Source organism: Anarhichas minor, unplaced genomic scaffold, assembly GCF_050575085.1.
Source record: "Anarhichas minor isolate MPS153535 unplaced genomic scaffold, ASM5057508v1 ptg000058l, whole genome shotgun sequence".
Lineage (NCBI taxonomy): Eukaryota > Metazoa > Chordata > Actinopteri > Perciformes > Anarhichadidae > Anarhichas > Anarhichas minor.
This window is the reverse complement of record NW_027466504.1, coordinates 8,254,265-8,277,444: the sequence shown is the minus strand read 5'-3', so window position 1 is coordinate 8,277,444 and position 23,180 is coordinate 8,254,265. Positions and strand designations below refer to the sequence as shown.

At 46.8% G+C, this 23,180-nt stretch overlaps 2 protein-coding genes across 9 annotated transcripts in view; one reads left to right on the top strand and one right to left on the bottom strand.

The window, feature by feature from the left end:
- The window catches only part of LOC142932794 (signal-induced proliferation-associated 1-like protein 2), a 72,969-nt gene extending 53,352 nt beyond the window's left edge, over window positions 1–19,617 (bottom strand). For all 8 annotated transcript variants that reach the window (XM_076076851.1, XM_076076853.1, XM_076076852.1 and 5 more), the window contains exon 1: window positions 19,489–19,617. The gene's annotated coding sequence lies outside the window, so the exon portion shown is untranslated. The remainder of the gene's footprint in view (window positions 1–19,488) is intronic.
- Window positions 19,618–20,556: 939 nt separating this feature from the next.
- On the top strand, window positions 20,557–23,180 carry map10 (microtubule associated protein 10). Its single transcript, XM_076077355.1, has one exon. The coding sequence runs from the start codon at window positions 20,557–20,559 to the stop codon at window positions 23,041–23,043; it is 2,487 nt and encodes an 828-aa protein (XP_075933470.1). The 3' UTR covers window positions 23,044–23,180.

Genomic DNA, 23,180 nt, shown 5'->3' with positions numbered 1-23,180 from the left:
TTTTGTTGAGACATGAAGCCAGAAATGCTGATGGTGAACATTTGAATGAGTAGATGCACAAGATGCACCTGCAGCTAAAACTTGAAGCTTATGTTACCGGAGGCCGGAGGAGAGGATTCAGGACTGGTCCCGGTACTGTTTTACAGTGACAAAAAGCAGACGAGGAGCTAGTTTGTTTGTTCCCTAAACCAAACAAGGGGACAGAGTGGAGAGATTACTCTTCTTTCTTTTTTAATGAACAAAAGAGGAGGGGAATGTGTGCCAGCCGTTTTGATGATGAGCCAAAATGAGTTTCCCCTTTGATCAAAAGTCTTCTCCTAACCGTGTTGTTCAAAAGGCAAGAAAGCCAAGAAAGAGCTGATCAGATAATTGCAAGTTTCTGTTCATGTTGAACAGACATGGACATTACCAGTACTTCTTGTCGAATATAAGCAATATGAAACTTGAACTTGCCTCGAAAGTTTTCATCTTGAATAGTTGGTCTATTTACCTAGTTTAGAAATAATACAAATAACAGCTTAACAAGGAACATGCGCCCTAAAGCTGACACCTAAAATGTGGAACTGATCCCATGGCTTTATTAAAGCACTTGGAGATGCTTTGAAACAGAGTGTCTGTGCGCACACACACACACACACACACACACACACACACACACATGTCTCAACAAAAAGAAAAAAGCTTCATAACCACTGACCATTCAGACATTATCCACAAAAACACACACACAGCTGAGCTCATACCAACACGACGTTGGACCAAGAGAACACAGAAAATACTGCAAAGGAGAAGAGTGTGTGAGCACATACGAGTGTGTGAGTACGAGTGTGCGCTTGCAACAAGAGAGATTCGGCAGGAGACGATTAGAGGCTTTCTGTTTACATCACAGCGCACACAGACCTCAGTTGACCCAACAGCAGAAGAACAATCAGCAGAAGGGATAAAAAAAAAAAAGAAGAAAAGTAGGTCAGACAGCACAGAGTAAACATGCAACCTCATCATCGGGGCCTCACAATGCACTGTGGGAAATGCCCAAATTCCCTAATGCCCCAGGTGCTCAGACTTCTGGAAAACACAGCCGTTATCAAACAAGCACTGCAGTGTATCCAGGACTCTATCCCTCTGGCATGAGCGCTACTTCAAAAGAAAGACTCTTTATACTCTGTCTGCATTTCCATCTTTATGAAAACTCAAGCAAAAAAATAAATAAATAAGAGTTTCACTTCTGGTTTGAGGAGACTAGACAGGAATTTCTGCGAAAAAGGAAGTTGCCTCATATACCAGAAACAAGACTTCCATAAGAGCGTAGAAACATTGAGCAGCTTTCCTCAGATATGAGACAGCTGGACTATAGAGATGCAGCCATCCTCTGATATCCGCTGCTGTGGTTACACAGCTAACCCGAGGTCACCGCCCTCCAACAGCCATCTCGCCACACCTCACCTGTCAACAGCTGTGCGCTCACGTGTGAAATCAAACAAAAGATAGCAGTCCTCTTCCCCCGCAGACTTTGCATTTGCGGTTATTTCCAACCGTTGCCTTATCGCGGAGGCGGCTTACGTGAGCATTAGTCTGTTTTGAGTGCACCCTTGAGTGTGCTCCGCTTCGTGCTCAGCAGTAGCTCCATCTGGAATGTCGAAAATCGCCGGGGGTCACCCGTGATCCGACTCCCATTTGACTTGGTTCAGGGAACAGTAAGTATTTACCCAACAGAAACTGCAAATGATAGATTTCATTTCCTGGACGCATTCAGATCGCATAATGTCTACCATATGCTTTACTGACAAAGAAAAAGGGGGTCTGACAGTGGAGAGTGGTTTGAGACACCATGTGAACTAGAAGGCGGTAAAGTAATTGTAAATCCAATTATGTTTATACTTCTCCACGCAACTGGAAGACACATTCACCTGTTTATCTGGAAACATAAGTTTTAAAAAAGGAACCGATTGTATTGTGAAGCACCGCAGCGAGTAAAGGGTTCAAACGCAACATTTTTGCTTCTAAAACAATCAGCGTGTCAGCAGTGTTTTGGCAGGCTATATGGTCGGTAAATATACAATACAGGTGTTCTTAGAGTGCTTTGGGAGACCTGACTCTTAGCTAACTAAGCGGGTACTTCATTCAACGAGTCATTTGTGGCAGTATTTCTAGTGAAAACACAAGATACACTTTATGCATCAGCTCAACCGTTTCTAAATTCCAATGTCAGATAACGCATGGAGATGACAGCCGTTGATAAAAGTAAAAATGACCACTGCGGCAGCTCTGGAATGACGACCCCTTCGTGCCAAGATTAACACAATTACGACCAGCAGTCCATCAAGTGGGAGCTTAACCACAGTGATGGTAGCTTCAAATAATCACGTTGACATGGTGTAGATCCGAGCTATGCGGCAAAGTTACGTTTTGAAAAGAAGAGAGCCCTTTTGTTCTTGAGTTGGTGTGAAGCACTTGTAAAAAATAAAAAAAAAACAGCACAATAGTGGTAGTGCTGGCTGTGTGTAGGTAGTGCAGGAGCGAGGCAGGCCTCCTCCCGGCTCCACTGAAAATAGGAGTCTCCTACCATGTCGCCCTGCCAGCTGGCCATCTGCCCGGCGCCTGCCAGGCAGCACACTGCCATTGTCCTTTAGTCGTTTCAGGGTGATCTGAGAATTAAAATAGAGAGGACAACAGACTTTTCCTGTTTATTCGCATTAGAAGGAAGAACAAGCGAAAGAGAGCCGCGCAGAGAGTCCCTGCTCAGATTCAAAATTAATGAATGCTGGCTAATATGACTAATGGCATAGCATGTGGTTGGAAATCACGGAGCACTTAGTTGTTTGTCAGGTACCATGATGCATCGACCAGCATTAGCATCACACGTGCATAGCTTTAGATGGCAGTCCCACGGCCTCTTCGGGTCTCGCAGACCGAAGCTCCTGTACGTTCCCAACAGAAGGAGGCCGTGTTTGTTCTTGGCCGCTCCAGTGGAGCCCCACAAACAGAGAGCACGGCGCTGTGGCCCTTCTCCAAAAGGAACCATCTGTCCCACTCCCAACTTGCCCCAGCCGCACCGCCCTCACTGCTACGGTGGGACAGAGCGGGGAGGCGCAGGGTTGATGTGGCCCAGCAGGCCTCCAGAATAAACCACCACCTATTTCCATCAGCACACATCCCCCCCTCTGCCGCTTCCCAGCAGCCTGCTGCTTTTACCCGGCAACCTCCATACCAATGACAGCCTGTCAGCAGAGTGCACTCTCTCAGGGTGAGGGGAGAAAGAAAACAAGGGGAGGAGGAGAGAAATGTTGAGAAGAGCGCTCTCCTCTTGCAAAAGGGGAAGCTGTTAAAACAAGTTGAGAGGGAGTTCGGATCGAAAGCTCTGGGAAACGTCCGTGCTGCCGCTCCTCTGCCGAGGTCAGTGAGAGTCCACGTCGTCACATTATCGCCGGGAAACGGTGCAGCAGAGGAGGCGAGTAGGTAAGATGTGCAACACTGTCGAGATCGAGAGCCGACACACTAACGCACAAACACATTCGCACACGTCATTCGGGGAAGCGGAATTTTTAAGCGCTGACCGGCGGAGGCAACCCTCAGAGCGGGTCGATGCCGTGGAGCAACCCTTCCTTTTTCCAGTCCCCTCAGTGGTGCTCATTTTCTTTTCAAAAGTTTGTCTTTCACACAGAAATCTGGGGCGAGACGGGACAATTTTGGACTCCTAGGGCAGCAGCTGTAGGTTTAGTCAACCGGAAGATGTGAGGGGTTGGGAGGACAGGAGTTAGCACAGATACACAGATGAATCACCGGTTCATTCACCTCGCAAGAACTTTGTCCGCCACAGACATGCACTCACAAATTCCTCCTGTGATATGGCCCACAGGCTAGACCTCTCAAACACACCAATGTCTAAAAACATGACTCTCCTTGCTTTATACAACGCCTATTCTGCACATAAATGTAAAACGGATGCATTATTTAGCCTTTACGTGTCTTCCTAAGAGGCTATGACACGAAAACCAACATCAGGCATCAACCGCTGCCATGCTTACCTGATTAAGAGAGTCCTTTTTCATCAGAGCCATAAATCCTAATGGCAGAGGACTCAAAGCCCAGTGAGCCACTGTGTAATGAGCCCACTGTGGAGATGCTATCCAAGTGCATTAAATCCATCAGCCACTTGTTGAGAGAAATCCACCACAATTCACAGCAGAAAGCCCTCTGAAAGAAAACAACAGCGACCCGGCCTTCTGCTCCTTTACCCAACAACTAGATTGGGGAGAAAACAGAGAGAAGTAGAAGAAGAAAATGAAAGAAAGAGTAAAATAAGCACAGGTCTGGCGGCCATCGGGCAGTCACTCTAGTGAAATGCATACAGCTGCCCCCTTAATGCACACGACCCTCTCCCTCCCCCTGTGACAAAGCCACCAACTGAATGAATGGGACTGCAACATTAGCATATGTAAAGGAAAGTAGGTGGCTGTGCCAGGTGGGGGGGTAGACTCTTGGGTGTTGTGGGGGGGAAGGGGTGGGCCGTGACATTCAGAGTTTCTCTGGCTGACAGGAAGGACAAGAAAAGAAAGAGGGGGGGGGGGGGGGGCTATTGTTCCCGGGAAAAGATGCCCAGGTCAAGCCTGTGACCTTCCAAGTTTCTCGCAAAAGGCTGACATTTGGAGCGACGGGAGACGGAGGAATCCACTTATCCGCCCTCTGTCCTATGAACTACAGCTCGGCACGAAGGTCTGTCCGTCGGACAAACAAAGACGGCAACCACGACCACCTTAACCACACTGAGATAAGAGGAGACGGACACAACCAGAGAGGGAAATTGCACTTCTTTCAGAACTGATAATCCCTCCAGCCCCATGCCATATGCTGAGCCTGCGATACCTTCAGCAGAGGACAGAGCAACAGACAGGAGGGAGGGAGGGGAGAGGCTGCAACGGTCATAAGAGCAAGGAAGAAAAAATGTATTTTAAAAAGAGGAGCGCTACTCTCTGGTGCTTCACTGCTGAAGAACTAGCAGCAACAAAGAGCGACGGCAGCTTTTATCAGAAGATGTGAGGCAACGCATCATTATTATGTGAGCCGGAAGAGGGGAAACTTGGGTGTTGGAGGCTAATAAAACAAACAACCACTGAGGCACCTCTGAGCAAGGCACTCCTAACTACTGCATGGCCAACGTTAAAGGCTACACTTGTGCGTTGCAATAACTAGGTATGAATGTGTGCGAGTGCTAAATAAAGAACTACTCTGGAGAGGTAAATGACTTTTGATGATAGATTTCTCCTCTTGTATGGTGCAACATGGGAGCGTAATTGGGAAAAACACAAACAGTGACGACTGCTTTGCTCGGCCTGTTTCTGGTTGGAGGTAAGAGCGTGTTAATGGCAGGAAATGACAGACTTTAATCGAGCTGAGTGAATGGCAGCAAGTACAGGTCTTTGTGCCGCATTGGGCTTTGATCTAGCCTCTGCAGGCAGGTTCTCAGCTTTGATTCCAGTGGTGGGGCAGGAAAGGGTTTTATTTGAAGAGTGGGAAGCCCCAGGAGGTAACACTTAAGAGTTCTTGTCACTGCATCCCAGCAAACAGAGAGAACTATTCAACAGCCTACACACATGTGCGGCGGGACCTGTGGAGAAGCACACAATCCCACAAAACGCTGGTCGTTTGCACGTGGACGTCCGGGTCTGATGGGCAATTTACATACCAAGGGGTAGTCATTACGCAAACGGATACACATGCTGAACGGCCTACGTTCACAAACACCGAATAAACATCTTTCACAGCTCATCTTTCAAATGCCGTGCAGAGTTTTGACCGATTTAAAACAATATGATTGTCATCTAACTCAATACAATTAAGAAATGGGGATATTTAGCCAGACGCAAAGATTTTACAAACTTTTCTCAAGAACTTTGAGACAAATCTCAGCTTTTTGATTGAGATGGGTATGGAGCATTTAGCCGTGTACTTAATGTTTAAAGGAATAGTTTGACATTTTGGAAAATATGATAATTTGCTTTCTTGCCAAGAAGATTGAGCATGTGTTTTGGGAGATCCAAACACAAGCGGACAGCTCGGGTTGTGAATGCACCCGAGACACTTTGAGGAGGCGTTGGGATCCGCATCACATCCAGAGTTGGTCTGGCCCGGTGTTAAATCACACGCTCTTATATCATCTCTGTAGTGGAGCCTATTCTTTCTGGAAAAACAACCCCTGAGGGTGACTCTTGTCATTCTACGGTCAACCTGAAAAGACAAGCCAAAACTCTGCATGGTGGGATGGGAACCATTGAGGCCTGCGTCTTAATTACAGTCCTAAACAGCATTGTGTGATTAGGGAACTAGGGCTTCCGGGGGACATTTAATCCTCCGCCAAGAACAAAAGGTACCTGTATTGGCTTAGATTAAGCCCCGCCTTTCATGAGAGTGCGACGATAGACCAGGCATGTGATGCAGTTGCTGTCCGGTATTTTTAGTCCTGCTGATAACGGCGGGTTTCTTCTTAGTAATGCAGAGTGGGAGAGGAGCTGTTTAGGGAAATGGCCTGTTCCTCCTGCAGAGAGGAAGGGAGGAAAGCCAGCTGGCAGGCAACAGGCAGACACCACCCCATCACTGAATGTCATTTCTCTCTCCCCCCCTCCTCTCTCTCTCTCTCTCTCCACCTTCTCTCCTCAGTGTATCTGTTGTCTGAATTCATCAGAGAGCAGGAGGCTGAGCTGCCCCCCATTGCAACCCCCCCCACCATGCCACTCCATCTCCACCACAGAGGAAGAGCGCGAGCGGGAAGGGGGTAGTGGGCACACGAGGTGAGGGGGTGGAGAGTAAACAGCGGCTTCGCATCCCTCCGTGTTGTTGCTAGGCAACTTTTCCGGCACATGACAGCCTTGAGTGACAGCAGACCTTCCCTTCGCAACAAAGACGGAAAGTTGAGGCAGGGAAAGGAGAGGGGCAGAGAGATGAGTGTTTAAAGCAATATGAAGCAACATTATGAAAAATTTGGACAAATTATAAAGTCCATGAAAATGGACGTTGACAATCTCGGGTTCGAGACCCACCGGGGATAAAGACCTAAGGCATCACGACATAAAAATCTATTTATATTATTCAAATCAAACGTGGTCACTACGTATCGCCAGATGAAAGTAGTGATGGAGGACATCGCATTGATTCAAGGGAATGCAAGCCTAAAAAGTTGGGGCCGGAGTTTCAAAAACACAACGCTTTCGAAAACATTCCGTCCAAACAACTTTATCTCGCTTCGTACCCGATAAAGAAAACTTAATTTCTGTTGCTGTGATCCCACTGCGGGGCGGACTAACGGATTAATTCCTTCAACACCACAACAGTGCCACCGGCCCATTGAGGATATCTTCAGCAAGTCGAGTGCTTATCCGAGTCTTGTTTATTATTCGGCAGCTCTCTTTCATTACCTACGAGCGTACGATTAGGATCTGTCACAAACTCCGGAGGCAGAGCACCAGCTTTACCACCACAACCTGCAAACTATACTTTGGGCAAAAGGTTGGCAGACACCAACAGAACCGGCTCGGCAACACAGATGACATCCAGCTTCATCCATAGGGCACATAAGGAGGTTTGTTTTTTTTGACGATTGCAGGGGCTAAAATTAGCAAGTGAATAATAATCACTGGCTGCTTTTTTTCTTTTACTGGACGTTTGGCAGAGGAGAGTGCGCTGGATGCCAGATCAGGGGTGCTGCTGTACGGACGTCAAGAAGCAAAAGGAAAGTTGACACCAGGTACCATATTGTTATCAGCAGTGGAAAGCAACACGACGGTTACATTCGTAGAGGAATCAAACTGTTTACAAGCTGTAGGTGCGGCTTGTGAGAGGCAACAAAGACGGACCGTATTCAGACACCAAAATAACAACAACAACAAGATCGAGCTATTTTCTTTCCCCCAAAGTGAAGTCCGTGGCCATCTGGAGCACGTGTTCCAGTGCAGCAACTTCCTCCGGTAATTAATGAAGTCCTCCAAAGGGAACAGTCTGATTAAGTGAAAACTCTTCTTATTCTCCACAGGCCTTGTATACCGGCGCTCAGAGAGAGAGAGAGAGAGAGAGAGAGAGAGAGAGACAGAGAGAAACGACTCCGACAGAATTCCCGAGAACTAGGCGGCCCTGGTTTGTCATGCAGCTGGCATCTCTTTTATGGAGTCACTTTTCAAAAGCGTTTCTCCCCCTACAAGTGGCATCAAAAACATCTGTTCCCAGAGCAAGCCACCCACATGAGAGATCGGCTCCGGTCCTGGCAGGATGGCCCGCAGATGTAGGCTACAACCAAACATGCAAATGTACATGCAAAACCTCAGACAGCCCACATTGGGACAGTTAAGACAACATGCCAAAAGTCACAAAGGAGAGAGAGGAGGGGAAAAGACAAATAGAGGCAGGAAGAGATATGGACTGAAACATGACACAAAGGAAGAATGCAGGGAGGGAGAAAACCTGAACAAGAGATGATTACAGTGGAGGAAGAGGAGTACAATGACTAGTAATTCTGAGCCGGTGTGGCCATGTTGAAGGACGCACAGTGGTGCTTTAAATCCCAGGCAGAAGACCGATTTGACCATTAGTGGAGATGCCTGATGAAGTATCGGTAGCACAGCTGTATTTAGGTTGCAGTGTCCAGGGCGTGCAAGATGCCTTAAATGTGCACTCTTGCTGGCACTCAGAGCAGCGCAAAACACTGTGCATCATTAAGGGAGGTGTGCTTAAGTGCTGTCCGCGGCCCTGTAAAGCGACTGCTGGCGAGGGGAGAGCAGCGAGAGAGAGCGAGAGCGAGAGAGTGGGAGTCAATGGGAAATGGTCCGAGTTATTTCCATTCCCTCAGCCCGTTTATGGAAACATTATTGGAGCAAGGTTCTGTTCTCACGGAGAAGGAAAACATTCAGGAAGCGAGGGTGCGTGAGCGACAGTAGAAAGTGAAGGAGGCAGAGCAGGAGAGAAAAAGGAGGAGGGACTGCAGAAATGCTGTTTTTAGCTGTTTTCTCTGGAAGAGACCGTGCTCCCTGTGTGTGCTTCATTGTGTGGTTCTCCCTCTGGCAAAGGCCACAAAAGCCTCCATTTATCTGTCCCGAGCATCTCGCCTTATTGAGGAAAGCCTCTGAAAAGGCGGGCGGCCATCACATGTGCCAGGGTGACATGGCTTTCCCCTTGTTAACACTTTAGTCTCAGCACCACACACACAGTCTCCAGCCGGAGTGAGGGATTACTGCCGCCGACAAAAAAAGAAATAGTACATCTGTTCTCTATATTTGCATTTCTTTGGTCGACTCACAATGCGCCACTTGACTCGGTGGAAAGCGAACATTCTCAGTCAGCCATGAGAAACCCACCCCATCAATGAGGGCCTTTTTTTCCACCCTTTGGGTTCTTTAGCCGGGGTAACGGCACATCACGAGGAGCAGCTTGCACAAAAACGCAATCTGTCAACTTGGAGGCAGCCGGGGGGGGGGGGGCGGTTTTATTCATGATTCGCCCTCATCAGTTTCTATTTACTCAGTGTTCTTGGGAGTAGAAAAGGGGGACCGAGTGCAATTCTAGGACATCGCAATGTGCCCTATTCAGCGATCCGCAGCTCTAATTGCAGAGCGAGGGGGAATTTTCGACATCTCTAGCATTGAGGCACGACAGCTGCAGCTGGCATGGCATGCGGTGGGTGTGTTTAAGAGAGGCGTGGCGGCCGAAAGGGTGTCAGAGACTAACCCCCCACCGAGAGCCACCCACACGCGCGCACCTAAGCATAAAAAACACACACACACACAAATGCGCGCGGAGTTGCACGCCCACATGCTCACGATCAATAACGTTAATGACATACCAAAGCGTCAGGGGGAAACACCGCGCTCTAAAATTTGGTTTCCTCTCTAATGCCGCTCAGCAGCACATCCTTGATCTCACTGATTTAAAGATAAATAATAATAATAATCCAAAGCATACACTACATACACATATCATATTCCTCCAGTCAACTGAACACTAACATCTGCTAGGAAATATCTGCGTACACACGAACATAAACTGTACATGAACCTTTAAAAAGGTGTGTGGAGAGTAGGATCATTTTGTTGCCTCCACATCTTCACATTCCCACCTCGTTACTCCACCATCTTACCATCCCCCCCTTCTTGAATGCTAAATGGGGGGGGGGGGGGGAAGTGTCCAGGGAGATTCATCAGTGCTGATGAATTCATTCCTTCCACCAGAAGCCAAGTGCACTGATCCGACCTGACACGAGGGCCCCCCAGTCATCGAGTTACCTCTGACCTCTAGAACTGATCAAGGCCAACGATCTGATGAGTCGCTCTTATGATGGGGGGGGTAGATGAAAAACAAATGTCCCCGGTCATAAAGAGCGTGGCGTATTGCATCCTGCAGCGTTTCCTCAGAGACCACGAAGGTGAATCCGCATGGAAGTACATTGTCATTAATATTTATGCGATTCAGAAAGGCGTAAAAAAAAAAAAAGAGCATCTTTGAACATGCTCCTACCTCTCTCAAGCACAGAGATCGGACACAACATGAAAAAAAAATGCGCACAGGAAAGTGTCTGTCCTCGATCACAGAGCTGGGCCAGCCTTTACAGCAGAATCCCCAAATAAGCACAGATTTCCTTATTCCTCACTTCCTTATCTCTAAACTGCAGCAGGCTCTGAAGAATGTCATTAAAGATGGAAGCATTTGGAGGAAGCACCAGGCACTGGCAGCTGTTCAACATGCACTCAGGGTCACCAGGCCGGCAGAATGCAGAAGAAAACCTTGCTTTCATTCGAGTAGCCTAGATTGCAAACGCGGCGCTGTATCCAGCAGGGTTTGGTGAGACGGACTCCCACAGGCTGTTGCTATAAATAAGATCAGTCGGTCTGCCCGGTTAATAAGAGAGGGAGGGAGTCTTTCGGCATTTTGTTGGAGTGACCTTGAAAATATCAGCTCAGAAATATGAAATATTTGAATTCCCACCATTACTACCGTCTCTAAGAAAGCCCAGACGGGAACACTATTCCATTATTTAAATCAACAACAACAACAGTCTTCCAGTATTGGACTCCCCGGGGGAAATCCCATCAACGAGACTCACTTTCGTGCCTAAGTGTGTGTTTTTCAGCATCTACGGCAAAATGTTTGCAATCCCATCACATTCGAGATTGTAAGCCGAGCCGCGGGCATGTTGTTGATTCTGCAGTGCAACAACAGAACCCCCCCCCCCCCCCCCCCCCCCCGAGGTGGCAAAGCCGGGGTCCAACAGCGATCCATGAAGTTAACAAACAGAGAAGTGGGACTAACCAGGCTCTGTTTGAGCAGAGTCTGGGGGAAATGCAAGGACCCCCCCTTTCAGAGAAAATTAAACAAAATGACAGGAAACAATTAACCTACACTCATTTCTCTCTTTACACTCCCCCCAGAAAATGTCAAATGTCAGCGCCTCAGAGAGCGGCTCTTCGTGTGCGACCTGATGAGAATCTCTTGTGTTTACACGCACTTAACTAACCCCATTATTGTTGGCTTTCTGCAGCAACCCTGATTTCTTCGGAGTCATGTGAAGGAAGCCGTTTCCATTTGGGGACAAATCTGGTTAACTCAGCAAGATTTGTGCAGGAGAAAGCTGAATTCTAGGCGTACGTATGTCTTACATATGTGTGTGTGTGTGTGTGTGTGTGTGTGTGAACGCAGTGTAGAGGACAGAAAGTAACTAACTATGTTACAAGATAAATCCATCAACACGTTGGCGGCTTTCGTTGACCTCTGACCTTTGGTGTTTGCGGGCGCCGCCTAAACACAGATCATCTGGAGATCGATGAGGCCGGTGTAATGACACAGCTGCTCCTGTGGTCAGATATGCAGCACCTGGCTGTGTATCCAGCAGTCGTGTGTTCCTCTTTGTTTTGGCTCGAGGCCGTGCAGCTCGGTGCTGAACCGCATGTGGCCCTACGGTGCTGTTTACATTTCAGAGAGGCTTCCGAGGGCTTCCAGTAAACATAGCCCGGGGAAGGTAAGCAGCTAGGCATTGGAAGAATCACAGACCTATTGTTTGGATCCTAACACGGCGTCTGGGGCACTATTTGCTTGACTGTGTTATGCAATCTCCTTCTCTGCGTCTTCTTTTAAAAAAGGCAGCAAACCCATATAAAGGTTAGCATTCAGTGTCAAGTGTGCTCTGCCCCTCCAGCTCTGGATTCCACCTCCTGTAGCTAACCTCCAAAAACGTCAACAGACTCTTTCGGTACACTTCAGCGGACGGATGATCTCCTCCACGTTGACAGGAGAGTGCGATTACAGAAGCAAGAGAAAGAAAGAAAAAAAATCAGGCTACTGTCACTCCAGATCATTGTCCTCCGTCGACAGACTTTACAAATCGCATAAAAGTAAGGCTAGTTAAGATGATGTCACAAAGAAAGAGGAAAGAAAAGTGAGATGGAATAGATTACCCTAACTTTGAATTAGCTCTGCTTGGCCGGTGCTCCTTAAAACGCCGCCGCCGTCCCACACACACACACACACTGAGTGTTCAGGTCCTCTCTGCTCCAGCCTTCCCTTCCACTCTGTGTAAAAGGCTTTCCCACACACACACACACACACACACACGTAACTCCAGTATCCCAGGCTTGTCGAAAATAGTCACAGATAACTCTTGTCTTTGCTAACAGCGAGTTACAAGAATAGGCCAAAGGCAACATCGCGCACAAGCATTTTTGTGCTTCAGTAAGTGGAGACAAGGGGGCTGCACAGTAGTGTCCTGGTTTAATGGTGTGCATAATTCAAAAGTACAATCTGAAATGAACTAGGAGACAAAATAGTTCTGTGTCCAGGATATTAAAAGGAAGTATGATGTTTATTTGAACCAAACAATGAAGAAGAAAAAAAAAAAAAAAAAAACTTGAATGCTTTAACGCCTCTGATTTGTTCTCGCCAACGCTTAAAAGATTTTGACGGTTTAAGAATAACAGTCAGAATAATACATCGCATCTCACCGCTTTTAAATACACACTGGAAATAAAACTGCAAAAATGGCAAAAAGTTTTATTAATAGTTCTGGGACTCCCGGTGTGAACCACATTATTTTCAGCAAACCAAACTCATTATCATCTGATTTATGGATCAGTGGAAGCACAAACAAGAACAACATCCTCCTCCAGACGTGTTTCGTCGGCGCTTTTTAAAAACACAATGACAGACTGCAGACCATGACCAGACTTTCTAATTTGTCTCACGTCAGTGAGCTGGCAACATGAAAGGACCAAACAAAAAAAACAAACAGACACTTTCTCACAATTGATAAAAGGGTTGTTTAGCAAAAAGTTTCTTCCTGGAATAAAAGGCTGATAGCCAGAACACTTGTACATTCCAGTCAGGACGGTTCACAAAGCAGAATAGGCCGTCGCACAACAACACAAAGCAGCCTCTGTCAAGCAGCAAAGGACACTTTTACATTTAATTTTTCGCTCTATTTATTCGTTATAATGCTCAAGGGAACTGCAGTGTGCTATCTATCTATTGAAGCAATCCTGCTGTTCATGTAGGTTTGCCTTGCACCGCATTTCAACTGCATGGTACAGCACGGCTCTACTCAACTCACTCTTTTTGGGGTTTTCCATTAGCACAAGTTGTGGACAGTACCTGGTACTTTTTTGGTACAACACTACAGAACCCTGATTGGTCAGAGAGAATCGTCACTGGTACCAAAAGTGAGTCGAGTCGGTCCGAACCGTGCAGTGGAAAAATAAAGAACTTATGCTCAACAACAGTGTCGAGGCACCGCGGTGCCCTGGAGAGGTTAAGTGAAGGATACAGACTCCAGCAGCAAATGCCTCAATAGCTCTCTCTCACACACACACACACACACACACACACACACACACACACACACACACACACACACACACACACACACACACACACACACACACACACACACACACACACACACACACACACACACACACACACACACACACACACACACACACACACACACACACACACACTAAAGCTGAGCACTTTATGGCACATCTGTCACGGCTCTGCTTCATTTGACTTGTTAATTACAATCAACCTCTATCAGAAACAAGTCAGCGGGCTTTTTATTACGCTTTAAAAGAACTCATGCGATGGCCGCTTGCTCCTTGGCTCACCCAGGATCGACTTAAAAGTCAAAGGACGCAGATGTTTCCTCGGGGGGGGGTTTCGTGTAGTATTGTCCTACATTTAATTTACTGTACTCTAATCTTTATTTAATTTGATAAATAGACATTGTGAAATAAATAATCTCAGGAATAATACAGGAAACGCATAAATAAACCAATTGAATGTGAAGTAATTCCATTCATCTCGTCCAACCCTCAAATTAAACAGGCTGAGGGTGGGAACATATTGGTTCATTTACATATCATGCTGTGTTTGTGCACATGTTTATTTATTTGACACCTCTAAATTCCATACCTGAATAAGGCGTTGCTCAACGAGTGGATAGACAGAGACACAGACAGTGCAATGGCATGCAGTAGGGACAATTGGGCGTGTCACCCACACCCAGTCCTGTCTGCCTATTCAGACAGGCCCATTCTTTTGTGCTACAGTAGGAGGGAGGTATGCACATCAGCACTAAACCAAATCCCTTCTCATCTCCCATTGGAGGCTGGCCGTGACCACAGAGGTCAGCTGTCCCGATTGTCTGGGCCCGCTGAGGGGAACACAGAGCCGAGTTAACCCCGCGGGTCACGACTGTGGTCCTCGAAGCCAGTGGCAATCGGGTTAATGACTGGCCAGCGCTCATTCTCTCCATTGTGGCCCAGTGACAGACACGCAGACAAAAACACGCGAGGAGGGTCAGCAACTTTCGCTGGCCTTCCCCCCCCCGCCCCCCCAAAACATTCCTGATACGGACACTAATGAGTCCCTAAGGGAACAGGAGTTGCAGACATAATTCATCCTGGCAAGACACATTTTTCTATATGCTTGTCTATTGCGAATCCATAATGCATGAACACAGTGTTTTTTTCTTCTTTTTGGAGTGACATTGTTAAACGGATTGGCTTGGTGAAACAAAGGGTGATCCCTCCTTCCTCTCCGATCTGACGAGTGGTGTTTGCACTGCTGGGAGAAATGCCTCCATGTTCACACCAGGAACAAGACGAATGGATTTAGTGCAAAAAAACCTCCATTTTGCTATTTTAACTTAATGATCAAGCCAAAAGTGTAAATGCACCATCATCCCATTAAGGTCATCGCTAAACTAGCAAGGTCCAATCTGCAGCTCATATGGTTTTCTTTTCATGACCAGCCATAATAATATATAATGCAGAGCATCATTGCTTATTCACCATCTGCACAGCAACAGAATAAGGCCGTGGGGAAGCATACTGTATGTCGTCCATTGCTCCGGCTGAAGTTATGCCTAATCATGTCCATTAATGGTCCGGCTACACACGAGGCGGTCATCCGAGGGCTCAAACCTCTACGGTTCCTTCGGCCCCCCACGTAACACCTACTCTCCGATGCTCGGCTGTGTGTCACCAGAGGTCGACAGGGGGACCTCACCAGCAACGACGCGATCAGCATTTGACTTCTGCCACTATTGCCCTCTGCTCCATCCAGGAGCAGCCTGCCCTCCAGCCATGGCACCGGTTTTTTTCCCCCACACGAATGCGCCGAGCATGACGGTGAGCCAGCGAGTGGCAAGAGGGTGGGAAAGTTAAAGAGCAGAAGCAGAAACAAGATGTACAAGACACAAGTGGCGGAGCTGGTGTGGCAGCTATTTTAGCCATTTGTACTGGAGGTAACAGCATTTACTAATACCATTAACATCTACTTCTGAACACTACTTTTCCTTTAGAAACGCATCACTTTTCTTGGGTCGTATACGTGTTCATGTACTTGTTTTGTACCGTCTTTTCTACACGATAAAAAGAGACGAAAAAAGAAAAGCATCACTTAATGAAATGCCTTTTAACAGCAGGCTTTACATCTGACTAAACAGCATCCAGCCGCATCTAATCTATGCCTCTTTGATACAGCTTAACCACTTCAGTAACAATCAGATTAACCGACGACGCATCTAGACACAAACAAATAAACAAGCAAAACAGCGCACCAGGGCGACAATCCACATTTGTCTTCAAGAAACACTCCTTAAGGCTTTAACGTCTCATTTGTGCGTAACACACAAAGAGCAGAAATATGGCGCTGTGCTGGCGTCTTCCTGCGGTTCCCTGGAATGCAGGCCGACATACGCCAGCGCCCGAGCAAGCTGTTAAACGTGCCTTCTTCGGGCCATTACGCATTGAAAATTCCTGTAATGTGCAGTGAAGACAAAAAAAATGATGAATGGCCCCAAGAGAACCTAACGCGCTGACCTTGGATCAGTTAGTCACGGGATCCTTTGGTAGTGTTTGAGCCTTATTGTTACTTTTCATCCCAAACGAATGGGAAGTATTGCTGGCACTGATGAGGCTTCGAAGTTCCGGAGCTCTTAAAGTGATCACCAATGTAACAAATATGACCGATATTCAAAAGCAAGAGTGAGAGAAAGTCTTTGTGGGTACTGTGCACTTGATGGCCATTGCTCAGTAAAGCACCCACACATCCATCACAAACAGACCCCTAGTGGAAGAGATCAATTCATAAAAAAAACATCAACCTAATGACGGCATCTGTGCTTTCCCCGACAGTGATGAGTGGGCTTAAATCCTTCCATAAATCCAGACTGCAATTAAAACAAAGGCTGACAAAAAAAAAAAAACGGCAAGAGAGAGAGAGTCTGGCTCTCACAACGGGAGCAGGCAGCATGTGATCCCCTGTCTGCTGGTTGGTTGGTTTTTGAAGCAACAGGATTTGGTCGGGGGGGCCCATTGTGAGTCCTGGCTATAGTGCGGCCCGCACAGACCAGACCAGCTTCCTGATCCTCGTCACATGCATGTGGTGTGGGATCTGCTGGAAACGGGTGCACCGCGTGGTTTGGAGAAATGCATCCCTCCTAACACTCTCAAACTGAAGGCCTTTTTTTCTCCCCTCTACTGTTCTCCAAATCATGACCAGTCAGCAAATCGGTAGCAAAGCACCGTGGGAACAGAGAGAAAAAAACAAAAAGGGAACGGCAAGGCGACGGTGCCGGGCGCACCGGGGGAGAGCGGTCACAAACAGACTGAAAGCAGCCGCTACTGTTAAGTAACTTCCCAATCCTTAGGAAAGCCCCCAAACAGTGCTGTGTTATGGTAATGTCTTTACAGGCACAACCCGACCTAATGGCTGTAACTCTAGAGGGGCGTCTCCAAGCCCACGAGGCCAGGAGACATCCTAACCAGCTCCGCGATGACTGGATACGGCCCGCGGGCATGTCACAGGAAGCCGCTCCTCTGCCAATCATGACAGGTGTGTTATTGTTCAGCCGAGCACACATTGTGCTCACGACTTTATTTTTTGAAAGACGTATTTATCCGGCTCAATTACACTTTGTCTGGTTAGCCATGCAGAAGGCACTGTTAGAAATAGATGAGAACATGTTTCTTGTTCAGGGGCCATGTCTGCTGATGGCAGAATGCAACCCATCTCTGAGAACCTGGCACCGTCATTAGCGTGGCTGCTGTATAGGTCTCCCTCTAGGAGTGCGCTGCTGGCAGGTGGGTGAGATGGGGTACCTGCATAGGGAGCTGCATTTTTAACAGGGAAGATCATGTCTTTCATTTATCTGTTAAAAAAACAAGAAAAAAAGTCTGTCTTCCTTTCTGTAATGTAACAAAAACAACAAAATTCCAACAAGGAATCGCTCACAATCAATATTGGTTGCAACCACATAATGAGGCCAGGCATGAATCCAAACTCAACTGGGAAACAGACGACTACTCATAGAAATGTTTGTTCGATGACGGGAGAAAACGAGCAGATTAATGGGGTTTATTTCTGCTTCCGTGCACAATAACTGCAAATCATTCACACATCACTACAGATGTCTTAATGACCAGAGAAGTCGGTTGAAAAAAATGTTCCGCCCTGATTTGCCAACCTGACGGCTCGAGTCAAGCCAAACATTTATATTGTTAAAAGGGGGAAAATATGTTAAATGTTATACCAGGCAAAGAACATGCTGGAGTCATCTTAAAGCACTCCTGCGCCTACTTAGTTCAGCACGGCCTCATGGAAAACTAATCTTTCCCAGACATGAAACCCTGTGAAAACTAATGCCGTCTTATTGATTTTTAACGCTCCAGGAGAAAATAACTTTCTTTTGCTTGATCTGTTCAGATGGGAGCTATGAAGCCAGGGGGGGGGGGGGGGACAGAAATGCATGAGCACCGAGAATGAAACAATGGAAACTTAGATTTACACTCAAGAGCACCTCGTTGTTGTGTCTGCAGCCAGCCAACAGCATGAGGGCCCATTTGTTTCCCTTTATTGGGAAGTTAGTTATTGTGGAGGCTAAACTTCCTGCAGGAAGACAGCAAAAGGAGATGGCGCTGGGAAACAAACCAACATTTCACTTGTTTACTCTCCCAGCGGAGTATAAAGCACATTTGCATGTGGAATAGGCCACAGGAGCAGCCAGTAATTAAGCAACAATGAACATGCTGTGTACAAGCAGGCTGCCAGAGATTGTGAATGGAGAATCAAAACAACTCGGATGTTCAAGGGAAATTGTTCTTTGTCTGTAACTGACAAGCTCCCACTGCTGCAAAAAAGATACCCCAAATAGGAGACGTTATACAAACAGTTAAGATCAGCAGTGCCAGTGTGAGAGTTTTGTTTACCACTTCTTAGATTATTCATAAAGAAAAAAAATCCACTCTGGGTTCCCCACAACAATTAAACATCCCGCGCGGGACTGAGGGCCTCACCTTTATTATCCATAACCAGTTGGACAATGATGCCTTTATCGCCCCCCACCGTTTACATGGAAGCACTCCACTGAACAAATTCATTTAAAAACATATTTCTGTGCAAAGTCAGTCCAATAAGTCCCACACACACACACACACACACACACACACACATACCACCACCACCAGCATTAACAAAATTGTGACGACAACATGTAACATAATTAACAGTAAAAAATGATTTTTAAAATGCCGGATATGATATGATATAGTCTGCCTTCTGGGATATGAACGCAACATTGCATGTATTTCGCATTGAGTTTGGTTTATAGTGAGGCCACCATGCTCCTTGGTAAATAAACAAACAATGAGTCAGGTAGAATTGAGTCAACAGCTCCATTAATGAACAGACACATGGGGTGTAGATAGGCTACTGCTGAAACATCCTTTCCTCCAGTTGTATTTATATCTGTAGCTCACATTACATGCATCGGTGCCTGAGAGTAACTTTACCCTTTGTGTATTCACCGTTACCGTCGACATGCCCGTGAGTTTCTCCGCCTTTCGCTACTCCGACTGTGTGTGCAGCGCGCCTCACTTTTAGCTACAGTCCTACTTTTTGTTACTTTGTTGGTCGGGTCTGCGGGAGGACATTGGGCGTAACGTTACGTTCTCCTACCTTCACGTGAGAGCGGTGTCCCGTCCAGGCTGCGAGGTTTGTTAACGTGGCTAGTTATCCTTTAAAGGCTGAACCCAGTTGAAGCTGCGGTAGTCGGCCCTCACACATCTCTCTCTTTCGGCATCAGCCTCCAGACTGAAGCGGCTCAGAGCGCACGGCACCTATCTCCGTGATGACGACACTCAGCGAGGAGAAAGACTCCGCCCACCCGACGCCTGTTGGAACTCTCTGCGGCTCACTGTTGTCCACACGCAGACCTGTTGTCGTGGGTTTGTTGGTCGATATTTAAGAGACACTAAAATACTAGTGTGTCCACTACAGGCTAAAGACGAGCAATGAGCCTGTCATGTAAACTCAGTGCTATTCACCATTAGACTATTTCAGTCCCAAGTAGCCTAAGCCCTACAGTGGCACCGTCTGGTGACATGCAGAACAAACGCTCACTCAAACTGTATATGACTACAGTTTCATCTTTTTTATTCCTTCAACCTATGCTTATAATGTCTATAATATTTCCTCTAGTTACCTGTAAGATATTATCCTCCAGTCCTGTTGTTTTTCTCTTTTTATTTTGGAAACATACTTCCTCAATTATCCTCAATTACCAGTATTTAAACCAGCAAAGCCCCCCAAAATATACCAAAACAATACCAAGCACAATTTAAATGAAAAAAAATAATAAATATTAATGTTATTTTATTCTGTTTTATTCTATTGTATATATTGAGCATCTTTCAAACTTAATATTTGTATGTTTACTCTGTAACTTCGTTTGCTGCTGCTACAAACAAATTCCCCCCTGGGGATGAATAAAGTATCTTTCTATCTATCTATCTATCTATCTATCTATCTATCTATCTATCTATCTATCTAATAATCAGTGCTGTACGTAATGGACCCCTAAAACTACATCCCCCAGGTATCCCGGCCATTGCGTGACGCACAATGCTCGCGACAGCTGTTTGTTTCCATGGAGCCGATAGAAGCTAAAAGCTCACTTTACGGATTAGCTAGCTAACAGCTATTTAGTTAGCCCGTCGTTGTTTTTGTTGTCACGCGGCTTTCAGCATGTCAGGACCAAACAGCGATAATCTCGAGGCTTTGTTTTCATTTGAGCTTTTGGTGGAATGTATTCGAGTCGAGAAAGAAAGTCAAGTGTCCGACGAGCTGGCTCTTGGAGTACGACTGCTGGATTTTCCAACGCTGCTCATCTATCAGCAGAGCGGTGGTGGCTTTAACCAACACGGTCATGATGGGAAGGACCAGCAGGGAGAATACTCCTTTAATAGAGGGAAGTCTTGTTTCTTCACAATGAAGCTGAACTCATTGCATACCAATTTATCCAGCACCCCTCTCTATGTTATGGTGTTGGATGTGAAAGAGGAGATCCCCAAATTAGTCGGTACCTCACTCATCTCACTGGCAAAAGCGATGGACAGAATCAGTCAGGATGTGAGGGAACATGGAGTCTCTAGTCCCTCGTCTCATGGTGAAAGGGGGGTTGTTGGTATATGCAACCTCGCGGGGGAGAAAATTGGATCAATCTCCCTGAGTTACAAACTGCTGAGTCTGGGAGCTGGTTTACTACCACGTATCACAGAGACGGGTCTGAAAAGCACCAGTGTACATAGAGGAGAACATGTACATCCTCCTGACTGTGGGAATGTCTGCTCAACCACACCGGCCAAGTCTGATGTTAGCAGAAACATCCAAAATAACAAACCCTTGAATGAGAATACCTTAATAAATGAGGATAAACGGGACAGCGGTGTGTGTGTTGCCGTGCAGGCTGAACACAAAACAAGCAGCCCAATGCCTCAGAATCTCAAAGAAACGGAAAACAACTATGACGAAGATTTAACTATATTTTGTCCGCCTCACCTCTTCTACAATAGTTCTGCAGAGGAAAAAAACACAAAGGAGGGAGGGGATTGCAAGTTAGCGAATCTAGACTCGGATGCTTTTACATTTGAAGACACGTATTCAGAAGAAGAGTCGAGTGAAAATAAAATAGAAAATACAAGATCTCCAATGATGGACCGGAGAGTAAGACAAGAAAAAACTCCAAGAAACCCAGAAACAAGTGAGGAGACCCCAAATGTCCTCGGGGAGGCCTTGCGACAGTTGCCTCTGCTAAATGCTCTTGTTGTTGAGCTGTCCCAGTTGAATGGACAGAACCCACAGCAGCCCTTGTCTGTTCATCCCAACCTCTCTTGGCTTTACAGGCCTGCTTCCACAGAGCCCTCTGCTGGGTATGGAAACACATCGCGAAGGGAGTTGTTGCAGAAAACTGGGCAGGGAACTAGTCCCCACTTTAAACATGTGCATTCCCCCAGATACCGCTCTACACCAGTAGTTAGGCCTGCATCTGTAAAAGCCAAAGACAAACAACAGGAGGCTTTGGTCGAGAGTAAAAGCTCCAGTAAATCTCCCGGAAAGAAGCTTGTTTATGGTACAACTAAAACGTTCAATCTGAGGCTGAAGCAAATCTCTCCTCTTAAAGTAACACGTCGTGAATGCACAGACTTAATACAGAATGAAACAGTGTCACGTATGGCCAAAGGGAAGACAAAGTCAAGTAATAAGACTGGGAAGTCCATCAAAGGAAAATCAGAGAGCAGACCTCAAAATCAGAGCTCCAGTCTAAATGAAAATGTAGAGACAATGATGCAAAGCATCACAGTGGACTCTGTTCTGCAAGAAACTATCACACTAAAAGCCCTGCGTGGGAGAGTTCATGGTAAACAAGACAGAGACCCCCCGAGAATTTCACAAACACCTTCCCTTTCTGAAAGAGACTTGCAATGCATTCATATCCCCAGTGTGGATGGTGATAATGTGGCCCAAAACAAAGACGAGACGGAGCATCACAGTGAGTCAAATCAAGTCAAGTCTCAGGCGGAAGCTGACGGGCGTAGGGAGAAAATTGTGTCTCCAGGAAGCAGCGGACACAGCAGCCCCAAATCTTCATTTTCAGACTCCAGCGGGGAAGGAGACGAGGAGGCGGACTACGCCGATGACTTTAACAGCCTCGAGGCCAGTGATGCCTACTCCCCTGACCCCATGAGCAGCCCAGAGTCCTCTAGAGCCAAGACCACCTGCTCCCCTGTCCCCCTGGACTCTTGCAACTCTGATCGTTTCCAGAGGAGAGCGGTCCTCCCCGTGCCCGTCAAAGCCCCCAGCTCTCCACAGCGCGCTCTGAGGGGTACGCGCATCATCCGACCTCGAACCCACGCCTCGGCCCTCAGCTTCTCCTCCGAGGACGGCGACGGGGACGGGTCGGCCTCCTTGCAAACCATATGCTCCAGAAAAACGGTCGCGACGGACAGTAGTAGGGTGGAAAGGAGCTCCAGCACCGACGCTTTCATGTCGTCAAGAGGTCAAAGGTCAGCCAAGAACAGCGGCGGCCCCGTTGGAGGGTTTTCTGCAGAATCGGTGTCCTCCTTTGAACCGGTGGAGGAACTGGAGGATGAGCTCGGATCTCTGGATTTCAAAAAGGAGTATCGGCATATATCTGAGCTAGTGGCCAACAAACTCCCTGGTTACACGATGTAAAGACATTATGGTAACATCAAGGCTACACTATCTCCCCTAATCAAGTTAAACGGATGAGTAGTGTTGTAGTGTACAAATCCAGGAAATGTGTATGTGTGTAAGTTTTCCTTTCAGGTATGATAACTGTCAACTTTTGA